The 19,108-nt window shown below is 43.3% G+C and overlaps 1 protein-coding gene across 9 annotated transcripts in view; it reads left to right on the plus strand.

The window, feature by feature from the left end:
• Positions 1-19,108, plus strand: part of SCN8A (sodium voltage-gated channel alpha subunit 8) — a 115,788-nt gene that overhangs the window by 42,364 nt on the left and 54,316 nt on the right. For 4 of the 9 annotated variants that reach the window (XM_040642473.1, XM_040642477.1, XM_040642472.1 and 1 more), the window contains exons 9-11: positions 1,497-1,703; positions 2,560-2,853; positions 12,242-12,604. In XM_040642473.1, the coding sequence (XP_040498407.1) occupies positions 1,497-1,703; positions 2,560-2,853; positions 12,242-12,604 (864 nt within the window). Of the gene's footprint in view, positions 1-1,496; positions 1,704-2,559; positions 2,854-12,241; positions 12,638-15,893; positions 15,897-17,977; positions 17,986-19,108 lie in introns of all 9 variants that reach the window. The other 5 variants (XM_040642476.1, XM_040642474.1, XM_040642480.1 and 2 more) reach the window with 3 other exon arrangements.

Raw genomic sequence — 19,108 nt, forward strand, 5'->3', positions numbered from 1 at the left:
TTCTCTTTGGGGACAGAATTTGCGTGAGGGTTTGTGGGTTTGGAGACACTCTGTGTAAAAGACCTTCAGTGAAGATATTATATGGGATCTTAGGATGTTATTTCTCAGAGTCAGCTGGTTTACAAAATGAAGGGAATTCTCCCAGCTCTTGTCCCTGTTTCTTTAGTAGCCAGTCACATGTGCGGTAGAGGCTCAAAGGGTTGACAGCCTTTTGCCTGGCCTGGGAATCTGCTATCTCTGCTTACTTCCTGTTGGTCCACCAGACCATCTGCAGTATTTCTCTTCTTGGATTTTTGGCATAGGGCATCTTTTTAGGGACTATCAATTAAACATCCTGTACAAGGCACCGTGCTAGACATTATAAAGATGAGCCTTCTAGCCACAAGGATCTTGGATTCTAAACATATCAACATTTGTGAGATTTGTAACACATCTGAACTTGTTCAGGCAGGTTGTGACAGATTTAAAAAAAAGAAAAAGGTCTGCCGTTCTGTTGGGCTATCTTGGTAATTGGAGACAAGTCTTGACTGGTGGTGATGGAGAAGTAAGTGTAGGTGATTGCTAAGGGTCTTCCAGCTTAGAAATTCCATGATAATTCACTGTTTTCTATTTGACTCTGTCATTTGGTGATGCCAATTTGAGAATGAGAAACATGTCTCCCTCAGGCATGCAGGCCCTCTTGAAGAGAAGCTTCTAATTTTCAGATCCCGTAAGGAATTCTTACTTTCCGTCGGACAGCCTAGAGTTCTCCTAGGTTCAAATCTTTCTCATGAAATATTTGTGGTTGATGCTAAATTCCATTAAATATTTGTGGTTGAAAAGAATAACAATGAAAACTAAATAATAGCAGGTCACATATACATAACCTAAAACCCAAGTGCTCTTTGATGTCTGTTTGCTCACTACTAGTGAAGGGAATAGTCCTAGGATCTGCTTCTTCTTTTTTTTCTACTGTTCTTTATGCCATATCCCTCTTTAAAAACCCACCCTACTGCAGGAGGATAAGGGAGGATGTCACTCAAGATGGGGACTTTCTATGACTTGGTCCCTAAGATGGAATTTGTCTGTTAATGCTCTTTGAGGACCCATAGATAAATGAGCTGAAGTCTTATATTCTTTTCTTTATACTTGTTTTACAACCAACTAACAAAGTCCAATATAATTCTTAGCTCAGAGCATTTTTTCCTTTAAAAAAAAAAAAAAGAATCAAGTGTTTTTCCATGAAAGGAGTATACCGGGAGTATTTAGAAATGCAAGAGGATTTTTTCTGTCACAATGAATGGGAGGTACTAGTGACATTTACTCTGAGTTGAGGAGAGAGGAAGCCATTTGGCCGTTGGGATGCTAAGTGCTCTGCAGGATGAAGGCACACCGTGCAATAAAGGACTGTTCTCGAAATGCAGTGGTGCCCCTGCAGGGGAGCATTACCCCACAAGTTATTTTCAGCCTGGTACATTTGATGCACGTGACTCAGAAAATGGTTCCTGTCTTTACAGACCTTACGAGCAGCTGGGAAAACGTACATGATCTTCTTCGTCTTGGTCATCTTTGTGGGTTCTTTCTATCTCGTGAACTTGATCTTGGCCGTGGTGGCCATGGCTTATGAAGAGCAGAATCAGGCAACCCTGGAGGAGGCAGAGCAAAAAGAGGCTGAATTCAAAGCAATGTTGGAGCAACTTAAGAAGCAACAGGAAGAGGCACAGGTTGGTGATCAGTGCTTTGCTACGGTAACTTCCTGCCAGATCACCATGACTAAGGCTCCGTCCGATTGTCATTCCCGTTGATCTTCTGTAGGCACGTTGTCAAACAGAAGTCGTTAATCTGATGAAAATAACCCAAGTAACAAATGCAGATGGTTGGTCCAGTCATTCCATTTGTCTTTATGGCCCAGTCGTTCGTTAATATGATCGCTAGTTGAATTTCTCAACTGGGTAGTGCTCAGCTGCTCTGGCGGCTGGGAGGAAGACAAGTGGCCGGAACAGGGTATATAATGTCTCATGTAAGCACAGTCTTTTCGTTGAGTAAATCGTTAGGATCTCCTTCGGAGAGTCTCTGGGGTCATGAAAATATTGGTCGTAACTGAAAAGAAGACGCGTGTAAAATAGTAAAGTAAGATGCGAAAAACAGACTAGTGATCCCACCACCCTAACACTTTGCTTTCTGATCCTTATCCAAATAGACAAGTGTTTTTATACTGTTGGGCCCATAATATATAATATAGTTTCTTAGCATTCATTTTCAGAGTTGCCCAGAAGAAATCTTTTGGTACCAAGAAAGCAGCTAAGTTCTTGTCTGAGAAACTCAAGAGAATAAATCCTAGAGTTCTCGCCACTGGGTTCTGCTCTGATTACCGTAGGGCCACGTGCCACAACACAGATCAGCCAGAAAATGGAGACAGTCAGGTCCTGGCCACAGTGTCCTCTATGGGCTGGTTCGCCTTCCTCCTTTCCCCACCTTCCCCCATCTGTGGGAAAGGAAGTGACCTGCACTGCTTGCCTGTTTTGGGGCAGCTCCGGTTAATGGCTTCTGACTTTCCCGTCACTGTGGCTCCTTCCCTAGGCTGCTGCCATGGCCACCTCCGCGGGCACTGTCTCAGAAGATGCCATCGAGGAAGAAGGCGAAGAAGGGGTAGGCTCTCCTCGCAGCTCCTCTGAAGTATCTAAACTCAGTTCCAAGAGTGCCAAAGAAAGACGTAACAGGAGAAAGAAGAGGAAGCAGAAGGAACTCTCTGAAGGAGAGGAAAAAGGGGATCCTGAGAAGGTGTTTAAGTCAGAGTCAGAAGATGGTATGAGGAAGAAGGGCTTTCGGCTGCCAGACAACAGAATAGGGAGGAAATTTTCCATCATGAATCAGGTAAACTCTTTGCACTGGGTCAAATAAGCCTAAGAAATTCTGCTTTTTCTAATCTCACTTGATTCTCATATTCACCGTTGGCTCTTCATTTTCCAGCCCTTTCCCTGCATCGTCTGGCCTACCTCTCCACACTCCATATTGTTCCCAGAGGCAGGCGATGTGGGCGTGTTAGGATGGTCCTCTGCTCCAAGGCTGCCCACCCCCCACACCTCCACACACTCCACACCTCCAACCTACCCCACCCCACCCCCACTCTAGGCCAGCCCTAGGACTGAGTGATCACCTTTGGCAGACTGACTTCAGCCAGAAGGTCCATGTCACACCAGTAGGCCTTCCATTCTAAAACTTCGGGAAGCACCTTTCTCCTTAAACCTCAGAACATCAGAATTTAGCTTTCAAACATCTTCTGTTTAAGAACTGCATATAATTTTAGGTTAGAAGAAAAGTCCTGAAACTCTTTAGGTCACCTTATTTGAATGTGGCAAATTCTAGTAATTAATTATTCTAGATATATAGTGTCATGCTGATAAATTAGCCTACAGTAGATTAAAAGCTTCCAGTTGTAGCCAAGTTTGATAAATGGGGAAACTAAGAGAAAGAGAGAGGGGAGGACTTATGGATAATTACTGAGCATTCTGTTACTATAAATATTACCACATAACACCTATTTTTGGATTTCAAAGAACACCACCAAAATCCAATTCTCCGGCCATTTAATTCCCCATTTTAAGGAAATGCTGGAAAGTTTGTAAGGTGTAGAACAGATTACAGTTACCAGGTTTATGGAGTGTACCCAGTGTTTTCTCGTCTCCCAGAGATGCTGCATTGTGTCTCTCCCTTGTATCTCTCACCTCCCAGTTCCGTCTCTGCTAGAACTGTTCGTTTTATCACAGCAGAATCTCTCCTGTCATCCCCTTCTTTCTATCCTGTTAATCCCGTCTTTGTTCAGACCTTTGTATTGTTTCATTCTACTGCAGTTAGCCACCGCAGGTTCGTTTCCTCTGATGTTTCTCCCTCTCCTTCATGTTTTCTATACCATTGCCAGAGCGCTTCTTAGTAAAACAGAGCTCTCCTTATTCACCCCCAAGCAGTCATGGAGTGCCTGTCATGCATCAGGGATTATGACGGGTCCTAGAGATTCACAGGGGTTCAAACACCATCCCTGCAGTGGAGCGGCCACTAAAACTTGTTTCTGTAATAGCACTGATGGTTCCATATTGTTCCGTGACTGCAGTAGGCCGCAGTGTTTTAGAGGGCACAGACCTACCACAACCTGGAGGCTTAGCAACTGGTAAGTGGGAATTAGTCAAGTAACGTATGTGCGTGTTGGTGAGGGAGCACTAGGACAGAAGAAAGGACGCTCCAGATTTGGAAGAGAAGTAACTTCTGGTGTGGACACCCCCAGCTTGAATTACAAGTAGAGATGTCTTTTAGGCACACAGATAGGCAAGCGATGGCTTCTGGAAGAGGTGCTGAGGTGAGAGACAGTGATCGGAGCCGTGAGACTTGATGAGGTATTCCAAGAGGCTGTGTCAGGTGAAGGAAGGAATGGTGGCCTAGGGGCACGACCACTGATGTCCGTGGGCATCGGAGATGGAGCTCATGAGGAAAACAGACGAATAGTCATCAGAGGTGCTAAGAAAACCAGGTCAGTGAAGCCCAGGGAGCACAAAGGTTGGAGAAAGGAGGGAGTGATCAATGGATTGAAATTTAACAGAAATGCTTCATGAACTCAGAATTGGAAATATGTAGGGGATTTGGCAATATAAGTCATCGAGAACTTTAAAGACACATCTCAGTCCAGGATAAGGATGGAAGCCACATGGAAGTGCAACGGGAAGTGAAGACAGTGAGTGTAGGCTTCTCATACAGACTTCTTTAAACAATGTGAGTGAGATTATTTTTGTAATCCGGGCTGGGGAGCCCAGACTAAGGGGAAATAGAGGTAGAAGATGGAGTCGAACAGAAAGAAAATGGAGTACAGGCTTGGAAGACGTGAAAATAGATGGAGTCTTTAACAGGAAAGGGCCACTCCTTCTACACATGTCAGGATAATAGGGGAGGGTGGGTGTAGGTAAGTTTGTAGGTGGGAAGTAGGAGATTGAGGAAGATGACACCGGACAGTGTCTGGTGTGCAGTAATACAGGAAATTCCAAGTCCGACTGAAGGGAACGAGAGATTGAGTAGGGGGTTTAAAGAAAATATTGACAGCGTAGAACAGTGATCACAAAGGATGGGAGAGGAAGTTACCCTAATCATATGCACTCTGTTTACTAACGAAGCACCAGCCCTGTAGTTGGCAGTCCTAGCACCCCCTGCTCCTGGCCTTCCCAGTCCCCGGTCACTGTGCCGTCGGGCACCCTGCGCTTACACCAGAATGAGCTGCTAGATGCTTCTCATGTGCGATGTTTGTTTTCTACCCTCAGTTTTGCTCCAGAAACCCCCTTTCTGAGATGCCCTATTTTTCTCTCTCTCAATGTCCACACCGTACTTCCTCTTCACAACCTTCTCTCGGAAAACCTTCCCTGACCTCCCCCGTTCCACACTTCATTGGACGTGACCATTTCACCTTTCCGTTACGTTTTATACGTACCTCTTTATGTGTTGCTTTTTACTCTGCGTGGACTTATGTTCTTCCCTCTCTTAGATAAAGTGCTAAAGGCAGGGCCTGCATATGGCTAGCATTCAGACACTTGTTGGACAAGTGAATGGGGGACTTTTAGAAATCTGATTTCACCCCTTCTGGGACTTCTCTGTGGCCTGGAACCATCTCTCTGTCTCACCTTCACCTCACCTTTCTCCTAGTTCAGCCTCTTTTGGGGAAAAGTGTGATTCAGCTTTGTTGTCACCCAACCCTTGTCTTGAGAGCCGTCTCTGAGCTAGTTAATGAACACCTTAGTGCCGTTATTGAATGGTCTCTGATTAATCTATAGGCTTTAGCACAGAGTTGCTCTGATTGCTCCCTAGCTCAAAAAATAAAACTGGGCTTCTGAAATGTCCTGCTTTGCATGAAAATACTCACTTCCTCTCATTTCTCCATCTGAAAAAAATTGTAGATTCCTAGAGGCCAGGGCTGTCTGCCAAGACTTGCTGAGAAACCCCACATGGAAGTCATATTCTTTGTCCCAGGACTCTTCTGCGGTTTCTCTGATTTTATCTGGAAGAATGACTGAGCAAACTGAGGCCAAGAGAGATTCACTAACTCATCTAACGTCATATGGCTAGTAGGTGTTAGAGTCAGGATTTGAACGAGGTCCTTCAGACCGCAGAGCTTGTGCTCCTGAATGCTACGCTGTAGAGCCACCCCTCCCTACCCACCTCCACATCTGGTCATCTCTTGTTGGCTCACCAGTGAACGTGGCTTCCGTTTCCCATGGCCAGTTCAAGTGTATGTCCATTTCCCTTACTGCCAGATCTTCAGAGAGCGCCTTAAGACATCTACCCATCCCATTTCCTACTCATTTCTCTATAAAATTACTACTACCATTTTAGGGCTTAGGACAGTTCATAAATATAAAGTATTATCAGTTTTTCGTAGTATTTTAATTTTTCCATTGTAGCATTTCTCAAGCTTTTTAGGCTTAGGACCCACTGATATCCTTAAAAATTGAAGACCTCAGGGCACCTGGGTGGCACAGTCAATTGAGCATCCAAGTCTTGGTTTCAGCTCAGGTTGTGATTTCAGGGTCATGGGATCGAGCCCTGCAACTGGTTCAGCACGGAGTTTACTTAAGACTTTCTCTGTTCCTCTCCCTTTGCCCCCCCCCCCCATTTTCTTGCTTGCTTCCTCTCTCTCTAAAATAAATAAATCTTTTAAAAATAAATAAATAAATACCCTTAGCTGTATTCTCACCATAGATCTTTAACTCATGAATTATTTGTAGTATCATGCATTGATCATTTGGGAAATACTGGTTCACTGAGTTTCACAGATCTTCCAAGTACTGACACACAGTATTAATTACATACATTGTAATCACTACCCGCGCATCAGAAAAGTCTAAATACTGTGAAACTGTCAGGCTCGCAGAGGCCACTCTATACTTGTGAGAAAATGAAAGTGATAAAGGCAGATATCATCTTATTATTACTATGAAATAGTTTTGACCTCTTGAGCCCCCTTAAAAGGATCACAGAACCCCCCAGGAGTCCCTAGACCACACTTTGAGAATGAGTGCTGTTTTGGGAAGGAAAAGTGAAATATGGCATGGACATAGAACCTTTAAACCACCAATTTGTCACATCCTAAGCATCCCAGTCATTGTTAAGCCTTGTCCCAACAGACAGCTGACATGGATACCCTAAAATCCTCAATTAGTTTTTCTGTGGAAAAATGTGAGGGCCACCTCCTCAAATCAAGAACACCCCAGAGCCATTCTCCCAAGGAAGCATCTAGACCTGAAGTAGTATATTTAGTTGGCAGTGATGTGCCTGCCTGAAAAGGATCAGAAGCTCCTGATTGGTGGACAGGGAAGATTTTGAAAACAGGAGCTAAGGCCCACGCATTTTATAAAGCAGCCTGGATCCCAGGAGTTAATAGAGCCAAGGGTCCTGAGTCATCACTGAAACCCTCCAGCGCAAGGAAGCTGAGACTGGGGAGAGGCTGGGGTATCTAACCTCAGGATGTATCTCCTTAGAGAATGGGCTAGAGCAGGATTGAAGGCTGGGTCCAAGGAGAGATGGGGCAAATTCTCTTTTCCCCTTCCACATTTATTACAGGCAACTCTTTTGCCAAGAATGGAACAGAGAATTAAAGAATAATAGGTAGATAGTTTTCTTTTAGTGTGTATTGTCTCAGGATCCTGATTTCTGTGTGTTTGTAGGTCACTGAATTGACCATTATCTTACTTACCAGTTCCCTATCAGTTAGGAATAGATCTCATACAGTATATTTTTCTGACTAGGCTGCAAGATGCAAGAGGGCAGGGACCATGTGGTAGGTCTTCTTTACCACTGTATCTACATCACTTAGTACACATAGGGATTTAATGATCATTTGTCTAATAAAGGAAACCTCTTTCCTAACGTGGAGACCTATTGTACCGTGTAGTGTCAACAGCCAGCATTGGCTTCATGCAAACTCACAGACTTAGTCCGGGGAAGTGAACTTCTTTGAGAAGTGAGGCAGTGACCCAATGCAGGTATGACGTAATGTTCAGGTGTGGGTGGCTAGTTTGCAGTATCATCTAAATGCATGTTCACTAAATTAAGCACTGTACCTGTGATACGCAGAGCACTCCAGGAGATACAACATGAATCAGGCAGTGTGCCCCTAAAGAGCTTGTAGCTGGTTAAAAAGGAGAGCGCGCGTACTCTAAAACAGAGGCTCGGGGCTCTGGAAGGGTGGAGGAGGTCTGTAGAGGAAAAAGCTGAAGGGCTGGACCGTGGACAGTGGCGAGGACTTGCACGGCTGGAAGCGTAGAACATAGAGACCTGCAGGCAGTGTGGTTCCACGTTGGGTCTGTGAGGAGAAAGAGTGAAAGATAAAATGGAAAAAGTGAATTAGAGTCAAAGCTGGGGGGATCTCGAAGGACATTTTTAGGACATTGATTGATGATATTAAGTGTGATCATGGGATTTAGCAAAGGAGCCCAAGAGTGCCTGAGTCTTGTCTTGTCCTGGCCATATTTCTCTCTAGCGAGCCCTCCAAGGGAAATACATATACCCAAGGCACTGTTATTAACTCCAGTGTTCTGTGTTAGACTGAACCGAACATGTGGGTAGAAGCTCAAAGATATTTCCTGTCCCCCTCCCCCTGCCATCCACCTTGGGATCTTACTGCATTTTTTTTTTAAGATTTTATTTATTCATTTGAGAGAGAGAGAGAGCACAAACGGGGGAGAGGGAGAAGCAGACTCCCTGCAGAACTGGGATCCCGACATGGGGCTCGATCCCAGGACCTGGAGATCATGACCTGAGCCACCCAGGTGCCCCAAGGGATCTTACTGTATTAATCATCATTTTTATTTTCTGTGTTTTATGATGCTTTGACATTTTAGGAGTCTTGCTAGCTGGGGAGAGACTGCCCCTCCCAGTGCAAACTTAATTCCTAGACAGTGAACAACTTGTCTGGAAGTGTGTCTTTCATATACAAATCAACCAATCCAAACCTTCAGCCCCAACTTTTTATCTAACGCTCACATACCAAGACACACCAAACCAATGTTTTCCCTGCCCTCAATCACTCTGAGGGCCAGGTACTGGACAGCCAGCACCGCTCCTATAGCCCAGAGCTGGACAGCCAGCACCGCTTCTATAGCCCAGAGCCCGCTGAAATTACTCAAACCGCCCGATCCCGAAACTTGTCAGATGTTCCTACTCTGTCTCAGCCGTTCCTTCTGAGGAAACCACCATACAGGCTCTGAACCATGCTTTTCCCTTGCTCCTTTTGCCTCCTAACTGACCCTACTACCTCCCCATGAGGCCCTGCAGCATGGCGTGGCATGCCTGCCCCCTTCTCTTGAGAGCTACAATTAATAAACTCTTTCTAAGGTAGCTGTCTCTGTGTCTGTCACCTTACCATTTCTCATCAGAACAAAATCATAGGCACAATAGGAAGGCATTGCCTTCGGCATAGCACATTGCTGTGGTATAAAAATTTAGGAGATGCCAAACAAAAGGGACAATTAAAAATATTAGTGTCTTTAAGTTTTCTTTAACCCAGGAAATTTAAATCCATTGTAAGGCTTTCTGAATGTACCTATCTTATAACCAGGGTGTTTTATATTCAGGAGTGGGATAGATGTCACTTGGATACATATTAGTATATTTATTAAAAAGGAAGAATAAGGTCATAATTTTTCAAATAAGAGTAAGTCTGATTTGGCCAATTGCTTTGACAATAAGGACTGGTTTTGCTAACTATATCATATGGTAGATACTTTTGTAAGTTAAATGAGCTAAATCTATGGCTTTAAGGTTTTGATGAAAATATCTTCAAAGCATGTAATAAAATAAAATGATTTTATTAAAAAATTAATGTTGGAAAAAATTAACGCTGTCAATGATGCATTGAAATTAATGATATCTTGATTATTCCAACCATTTCTTTTGGGTTAAATAAGGTCTCTTTAAGTAAAAGAATTACCTCTTTATGAGTAACTCATATTTTTATTAGTAAATAAAAATGAAACCTTTTTGGCATCCTCAGAAATCAAGAAATGGAATACTTCTAAAAGCTAGGTAACAAATCATTTGGCAAGTTGGGTGGTTTATAGTTCTTTGCTTTCAATAAAGTTGAAAGACTACCTGATTTGATTGTCAACCAATAGATCATTAGGATAAATTTTGCTGATAGCTTACTATGTGATTCTGGTATAGAATTTGAAAGGAAATTAAAAAATTGAGTGAGATTGCTATAACCAAATTCTTCTGTTCCAAGATACTATTTATGTGAATAAGGTTTCTCAGCATTTAAAATCCAATATTAGATAGGGAAGGGAGAATTGATGTTGAGCCGTGTTTGATTCTAGTAATAAATAATACTGTCTACAAATATTTCATCACCAAAAACACCAATAGGAAAAAAACTCATTAAGAGATACGTTTTAATAAAATTTTCTTTTTAGGGGCGCCTGGGTGGCTCAGTCGTTAAGCCTTCAGCTCAGGGCATGATCCCAAGGTCCTGGGATCAAGCCCCGCATCGGGCTCCCTGCTCCGCTGGGAGCCTGCTTCTTCCTCTCCCACTCCCCCTGCTTGTGTTCCCTCTCTCGCTGGCTGTCTCTCTCTCTGGCTGTCTCTCTCTGTCAAATAAATAAATAAAATCTTAAATAATATAATATATATTAATTATATAAATATAATCTTAAATAATAATAATAAAATTTTCTTTTTAAGCTTAGAATTGCTTATAAATGGATACTATATGTGTATATCTTGATCAATTTTATTAATAAGAATTATAATAAAAAATCAATCCAAGAGAATTTTTAAAAATTCTTAGAGACTCATGGTCACAGGAAATTTTTTTAAATTTTAAGTACAGTTTATTTATAACTTTTTGTTGAAGAAAATTGTTGATCAAAAGTGATCAGTAAAATACAGTAAAGCATAAAAATATACATTAGCATACAATTCTCTAGGGAATGTGGAATTGGAAATATGAGTTGAAAGAGAAAAAGAAATGAGAAAAAATTTGTAAGTGATAAATAAAAGTTTTATTTTAACATGTCAGTGCAGGGGCGCCTGGGTGGCTCAGTCCCTTGAGTGTCTGCCTTCTGCTCAGGCCATGATCCTGGAGTCCCGGAAGTGAGACTGAAACCCTCATTGGGCTCCCTGTTCAGCGGGGAGTCTGCTTCTGCCTCTGCCCCTCACTCTGCTCATGCTCTCTCTTGCTTGCTCTCTCAAATAAATAAAATCTAAATAATAATAATAATAATAATAATAATAAAATGTCAGTGCAGGGAGCACCTGGGTGGCTCAGTTGGTTAAGTGTCTGACTCTTGATCTCAGCTCGGGTCTTGATCTCAGGGTTGTTAGTTCAAGCCCAGAGTTGGGCTCCACACTGCACGTGGAACCTAAATAAATAAATAAATAAATGGTACTGGGAATTATGTAATTTACAAATATTTAAACTTTTGATGGGGGCGCCTGGGTGGCTTAGTCCATTAAGCATCAGCCTTCGGCTCAGGGCATCATCCCAGGGTCCTAGGACCTAGCTCAAATCAGGCTCCCTGCTCCCTGCTCAGTGGGGAGGCCGCTTCACCCTCTCCCTACCCTTCCTCCCACCCCTCCTCATGCTCTCTCTCTCTTTCTGTCTTGCTGTGCACTCTCTCTTAAATAAAATCTTTTTTTAAAAAAATAAACTTTTGATTTAAAAAATGTTGACTTTAAAATGGAATAGGAGGGACCATACATGATATTCAACTGAACAAAAAATACTTTAAGACCGCTGTTGGCATAGGACTTACCTCCAGGGCATGTACTCATCGAGAGAATTAGCAAGTGATAGAACACTTCAACCTTCTCTCCTTTTTGCCAAGTGTGGCATGAGTCTATCTTGAGTAAATGAAAGGCACACTTCATGTGACCTCATGGTAATGAGAAATAGACACACCGATGTGTTTCCTGGTGGGTTAGCTACATAGAGCTCGAGGTAAAAGCATCGTTGCAGTGCATGGGTGAACAGTGAGGAGAATTTTTGTATGGTCAGCTGGTCAAAGACCGATGCATCCCAAGGCTATGGGGCAAGAAGTGAGTGCTGATGGGTGCTGAGTAGTACTACGAACCCAACATCCAGAAGTGCTTTCTGGGAATACTTGTGTTCTGATGCAAGAAATGCAAGGCGGGGGCCAGGAAGGGGAGGCACACAGACTGCGCAGCCTGTGTGGGGTCCGCCTCGAGTCTCATGCCTGTCTCTCTGTCCTTCTCTGTCTCCCTGCCCCTGCAGTCACTGCTCAGCATCCCGGGCTCCCCGTTCCTCTCCCGGCACAACAGCAAAAGCAGCATCTTCAGCTTCAGGGGCCCCGGGCGGTTCCGCGACCCGGGCTCGGAGAACGAGTTCGCGGACGACGAGCACAGCACGGTGGAGGAGAGCGAGGGCCGCCGGGACTCGCTCTTCATCCCGATCCGGGCCCGCGAGCGCCGCAGCAGCTACAGCGGCTACAGCGGCTACAGCCAGGGCAGCCGCTCGTCGCGCATCTTCCCCAGCCTGCGGCGCAGCGTCAAGCGCAACAGCACCGTCGACTGCAACGGCGTGGTGTCCCTCATCGGCGGCCCTGGCTCCCACATCGGCGGGCGGCTCCTGCCAGAGGTGAAAATAGATAAGGCAGCTACCGATGACAGTGTAAGGAAGTAAACACATAGACCGAGGCTAGGCATGGCAGTCTCTCCCGCGCCCTCCTCTCTCCTCTCCGGCCGGCCTCTGGCTCCCACGCTCTGTCCCCTACTCTCACGTCTCGTCCCCACCACCCCGATCCCTTCTGTCTTCTCCCTCCTGGTTTGTTTCTGTTCCTCTCTTCAGCCCCTCCTTGGTTTCCCTTTCACTTTAATCCCTGCTCTCTTCCCCCCACCGCACCTTCTTCCTTGTTTCTACTGCCCTACCCCATCATCTCTTTGCTTTATTTTACCTCTTTTTCTTTCTGTCCATCTTTGCAAGTCTTTATCAGCCTACCTGTTTCCCTCTCCCCACCTGCTTTGACTGAATGCCTCTGGCCACGCCCGGATGGAATGAGAATGGCATCCTGCCACCACCAATGACCAAGTCTGAGCCGGTTTGGAACTACCATTGCTTCTCTCCCTCCCACGTCCTCTCCTCATAGGGAAACAGCCTGGAATTTAAAGCTCTTATCTTTCTGTTAACGACAACAATAACAACAACAATACAGCTCAATAATTTTCCAAGTCTCCTCTGTAAGAATGAGGTGTGATTTTTCCAAAGAGGAACGTGGATACCTGGTGCTACGGGTGGGAGCTGTGCACCAGGGAGAGCCAGGCAAAGAGAGGTTAGGGAAGCCAGTGCAGAACTGGAGCTAGACATTCAAAAGGGATTGAAATGGAAATAAATCGAAGGAGGGAAAAGTGGGAGGTTGGGGCAAGAACACATGGTGTATGGGGGAGGAAGGAAAAGGGAAGCGAAAGATGAATTTTAAATGTAATCAAATGTCAGGCTCTGGAGGAGCTGCATATAATAGCTTCATAAAATCACTTGTCTAGGGGTTTGGATAATGGCTCCCCTCTTTGGGAAAAGCCATCTCTTAACATTCCTTTAAATTCTAAGCTGTTTATACCTTTTTTTTCTCGTTTCAAATTCTTGTAACCTCAGCGATCCTAATCCTCCGTACCTCTAACCCTTAACTTCCCTCAGTCCTTCCGTAGCTGGCATAAGCTCCTTGAGATAGCATGCCAGTCCGTTTTGTTCTAACACTTCAGTTTCCTCTAACACAGCACGAAGACAGCCGGTCCTCTAATTAGCATGATGCATGTGTGGAGGAAAACTGGACAGTCAAGGATGGACTTATTCACAATGATCTGTTTTTAACATTTCAGGACAGTTGTTGACTGTACAGATAAAAATTCAAAGTGCAGTTAGGATGTGTTTGACATTGTCTTTTCTCTCCTGCCTTTTTATTTAATAGCAAAATACCCCATACACACGCACACATGTGTTTGTTTAGCGTTTTACAAGCTACAGGTTACTTTTACATTCATTATTTAACTTGCTCTGAATAAGAATTTCTGTAAGGCTGACCAAGTGGAGAGCATTATCCCTGTTTTTGAGATGGGGAAGTAGGGCTCAGAAAATTTGGGCTCCTTGAGGTCACGCAGCTCATTGTTGATAGAGCCAGTCTTAGGGAAAAGTCAATCTTCTCTCAGTGAATTTTAATGCCTTCTCTGTTTAGTCACATGGCCGTTTTTCTCCTGGAAAACTGTTTCTTTAATATCAACTATAATACCCGTAATAATAACAAACAGTGGTTCCAAAATCCCCCCCACAACCAGATAGTTGGGCAAAATAAATGTTATAGATGATTATCTCTATTTTAAATATAATTTTTGATTGTCCCTAATTCTACATGTAGAGGTAAATATTTAGGCTCCATAATTAGACAGTTATATTCTCTGGAAAAGCAGGAGATGATATCAATAGAGTATGAGGGGTGGGTCAGCACAGTGTAGGCAACTCAAATATTAAGAACCAAATCAAATTTTGATATTCTGGCTGGTTTTTTAAATACTTCAGCCAAATAATAGATCTTGCTTCTTCTTTGCAAAGAAGGTATTAAAAGGTATCCAGGAAGGAGGAGATTGAACTTCAGCTGAAGGCAGATGAGCACGTTTGCAGGTTTTGTTTTTGGGTTTTTCTGCAGCTTCTGTTATAATGTGTGGGGGAAAAAATTTGAGAGGCAGTTGAGCAGATGGCTGTGGAAGTAAGGCTGTCTGCACCGCCTTACCGTGTAGCCTACGGAGTGCTGCCTTTGGGTTTCGGGGGGCCTGCACACTCAACGCCTATAAGCGCTTAGAGGATTCATCGCAGTGGTCCCAAGCAATGATGGTGACAGATTTGAGGATTCCCAAGGCCAGGAGGGCAGATCCCAGAGTGGCAGGAAATGAGGTAGGCGGGGCTATTTCATTCCCAAAGGCTTCATAACTAGGAAAAGCTATTTCATTAGAAGCCATAAAGAAGCACTTTCTAGCTATTAATGGTGTGGCAATATATGTAAGTTATATTAATAGGCCAAAAAGACAAAACAGAACAAACCCAGACTGCATAGAGTTTGTGTGGTGTGATACCAGATCTGTAGAAAGACAAACTACACGCAGAAAAGGATGACCGACTAGAAGTTAACAGTAGTTGGCTTTGGGAGGGGAAATTATAAGTGACTTTTTTTCTTCCTTACGCTTTTCTGTTATTTACAGTTTTCTACAACAGACATAATAATTATAGCCACCATATATTGGGTTCTTGCTATAGTTATGCTAAGCACTTTATATGCATGATCTCATTTAATTTCTTGTATATACCGAACACAAATCCATTGTGTTCAGTAGGTGATTTTATCCTCTTAACAGGTGAGGTTCAGAGCCTTAGTGACTTGTGGAAATGGAGCTTGAACCAGGGTCTTCCTGATGATAAAGAGACCTTCCTGGCTGTTTGAATATTAGCTTCTTTGGGAAGTGGGAAAAACATTTATCATTTATCTTAGGAGGAGGCAATAGATTACTAATGTTATATGCAGCCCAGGCCAGAAGAGCAGCGAATACTGCTTTAGGCTGGGATGTAGCAATTCAAAACACTTGGGATGTGTCTCCAGTGGATTCACTTGCCGTCACCTGAACCACTAGAGTGCTTCCATCGTATGCTCATGCTCTGTGGAGTTGAGTAGGAGCTGCTGAGGCCCACAAGCTGGTCTCACACAGTATTGATGCTGAAGCTATGCCACATCTGTATTTTTTCCTGAGACTCAAGTCAAGAAATAGAATATTCTCAGGGCGCCTGGGTGGCTCAGTTGATCGGTTAGGCATCTGACTCTTGATTTCAGTTTAGGTCATGATCTCAGGATGCTGAGATCAAGACCCACATTGGGCTCCACGCTCAGCAGGGAGTCTGCTTCTCTCCCTCTCCCTCTGCCCCTCTCCCTGCTTGTGCGCGCACTCTTTCTCTCTCAAATAAATCTGAAAAAAAAAAGAAGAAAAAAATCTAATATTCTCTGTGGAAAAAAAGATATCCAGACATCACCTCATTAGAGTTCCACCAGAAACTATTTCACCTGTTCATTAATTACTGTTATGATTGGTGATTATTTTTCAATAGTTTAGGAATTTTCATTTTTGCTTTTTGCTGAAGCAGAGGATGAGGGGACCGTTCCATGTCTTCATCTCTAAGCTGGAAAAGTAGGTGAGAATCTCCTCACTCATAGAGAAAGCAGGTGCTGCTGGCAAATCCAAACTTGACAGTAACTCAGAAACCCTGTTGCACTAGCTGGCGAATAACAAGCATTATCTCATTTAATGCTCACAGCTGATAGGTATTACTCTCGTGTGCATTTCCCTGAGGAGGAAACCAAGGCATAGAGAATAAAGTGACTTGCCCAACATCACACAGTAAGTGGTAGGGTTAGGGCTTGAACTCAGGCAGTCTGACTCCAGAGCACCGGCCAGTAACCAGCGCACTACACCAACTCTGAAGCCCGAGTTCTTCAGTTTATTTACTGATGTGATCCTGGGAAATTAATGTCACCTCTCTAAGCCCATTTCCTTATCTGCAAAAAAACGACAAAAGGACCTGTGCTATAGGGCTGTTGTAAAGATTAAATGTAATAACATTTATAAACCATGAAGCATATTATTTGGCCCATTCTTGGTGTTCAGAAAGCTAATTTCCATTTATTTCTCTGAGAAGTAAACATTAGGATTTCTCCTGAATTGCTTGACTTGGCGAGGGTTGCATTCCTTCTAAAATCCTAAAGAACCTTTGTCTGAGAAGAAGAAATTATTGTGCAATTATTTTAAAGCGGATTACTACAAAAATTTGAGAAAGGTTTGAACAGGAAACAAATGGCTAGGTTCTAAAGCTACTTCTGAAATGCTCTAAATTTTAGTTCGAAGAAAGGTAACTGCTTGATAAATTTCCATTCATGCATCTCCGTGGGAAAGCAATTTAGTTGAGCTTCCTTGGGCAGATCTGTAGAAATGTGGGCAAATCCGCCACCTGCAGGTGTTGTAGGATATCTCTTTGAGAAGGACAGCTGCAATGTTGGAGGTTGGAAGTCCGTGGCCAAATGTCCTAATAAACTTTGCTTTTGGGTTGAGAGAAACGGAACAAATTTGTACTGAGTTTAACTTTCAAAGAATGTAATTAAGGGTCTCAGTGGCTTCCTCTGTTTTACATGAAAGCTCCTTAGAGGCTGAATTCTAAAAAGGCAGAAGCTCCTGCCTTTAAAATGTTGTTAATTCTTCTCTTTCCTCCCCAGCAAAGAAAAACAAAACAAACAAAAGAAATAAACACCTCCACTTACAGGAATAAAAAATGACCTGAAGAGATAGTGAAGGGGAAGGGAAAGAGTATGCGATCTTTCCTCTGGTCCTTGGGTCTCAGCATGGTTGGAGGAAGAAGCCCTCTCCCTCCCCCCCAGGTGAAAAGAATTGAGCAGCTGAGCCAATAACAGAGACATATCTCCCAAGCAGATTCTGGAGGAAGGGCGCCTCTGATGCTGCTGTACGCCGGAGAGTCTACTCCAGCTTTCCTTCCCTCTGGCTGGCTATAATCTGACATAAGAAACAATAGCCATCAGCCCGGATGGGGAATGTAAAATGGTGCGACCACTTTGGAGAACAGTGGCAGTTCCTCAAAAAAGTAAACACAGAGTTACCATTTGATCCAGCAATTCTACTCCTAGGTAGAACTGAAAACAGGTGTTCGCACAAAAACTTGTACATGAATATTCATAAAATCATTATTCATAATAGCCAAAAAGTGGAAACAACCCAACTGCCCATCAACGGAGAGATGGTTAAATAAAATGTGACACATCCCTATTATGTAATATTATTCAGCCATAAAAGGGAATGAGGTATTGCTATGTGCTACAGCATGAATAAACTTTGAAAGCATGCTCAGCAAAAGAAGCCAGGCACAAAGGTGCACATAATATATGATTCCATTTATGTGAAATGTCTAGAAGAGGCAACTCTGTAAAGACAGAAAACAGATTATTGGTTGCAAGGGGCTAGGTAGAGGTGAGGATTGGCATTGGCTGCTAACAGGTACTGTGTTTTTCTTCGGTATGGTGAAAATATCCCGGAATACATTGTAAATATACCACAAGCCACTGAATCGCACACTTTGAAACGGTTAAAATGGTGAATTTTATGTTATGTGCATTTCATCTCAATGTTGTAAACGTTGAAAAGAAAGAAACAATAGCCTGGGCTTTCAGTGCCAGCTTTCAAAACTTCACCTAGGGAAGAAGGATTTCAAGGACTACATCCATCTTGGATTCCTGTATGCCCTGGTTTTAACAGATTAGACTTTTTTAGTACAGATTTATTTTTCTCTGGATACTACTATCTTAGCGCTGAGTGCTTAGCACTTTTCAGTAATGTTCTTTATAAGCAGTTTTAGTTTATATCATCCTAGGCAGTTAACAGTGACTAATATATGTTTGCTCCTTGTCTCTCCATTAATCGATCAGATCTGATGAATACTGAGAGACTCCGTGTTCAGACAATGACCAGACCATATATAAAAATAAGACTTTCACTCACAACCTGCCCAAGAAACCAACCCCCTTGTCAATGATAAACAAGCCAGGCAGCCAGCTTGCTGTAAGTCAGACCTGCGGGCAGCCAGATTGCTATCTCTGGTGACAATCCAGTAAGCTAAACAATAACTTCTATAACAACCAGCCCCAGATAGGTAGGACTTGAGTACCAGGTGACAGTTTTCCTAATTTTTTTTTCTGCTTTCAACTTAGGACCCACCAGAGAAAGCCAAATATGCACCCCTAATCAATCACCGAGGATGCCCTGCTTCTCGTTCCCACCTACAGCTTCCTCGTGCCAGCCACCTTGAAATCAAGGCACACCCGAAGCCTTCCCATTTTTCTACTATAAAGCTTTCCCACTCTGTCTACCTTTGAGTCTCTGGCAAAACCCATGTGATGGTGGCTGACTCCCTTCATCAAGCTCAGAGTAAATAGCTTTTCCCACTTGACTGATCTTCATTTATTTCCACACCACAGATAACATTTTATATATATTATATACACACCCTGTGTTCCATATTCTGTTTCAAAAGAATGCTACTGCATAATCA

Source organism: Ursus maritimus, unplaced genomic scaffold (assembly GCF_017311325.1).
Source record: "Ursus maritimus isolate PB19 unplaced genomic scaffold, ASM1731132v1 scaffold_26, whole genome shotgun sequence".
NCBI lineage: Eukaryota > Metazoa > Chordata > Mammalia > Carnivora > Ursidae > Ursus > Ursus maritimus.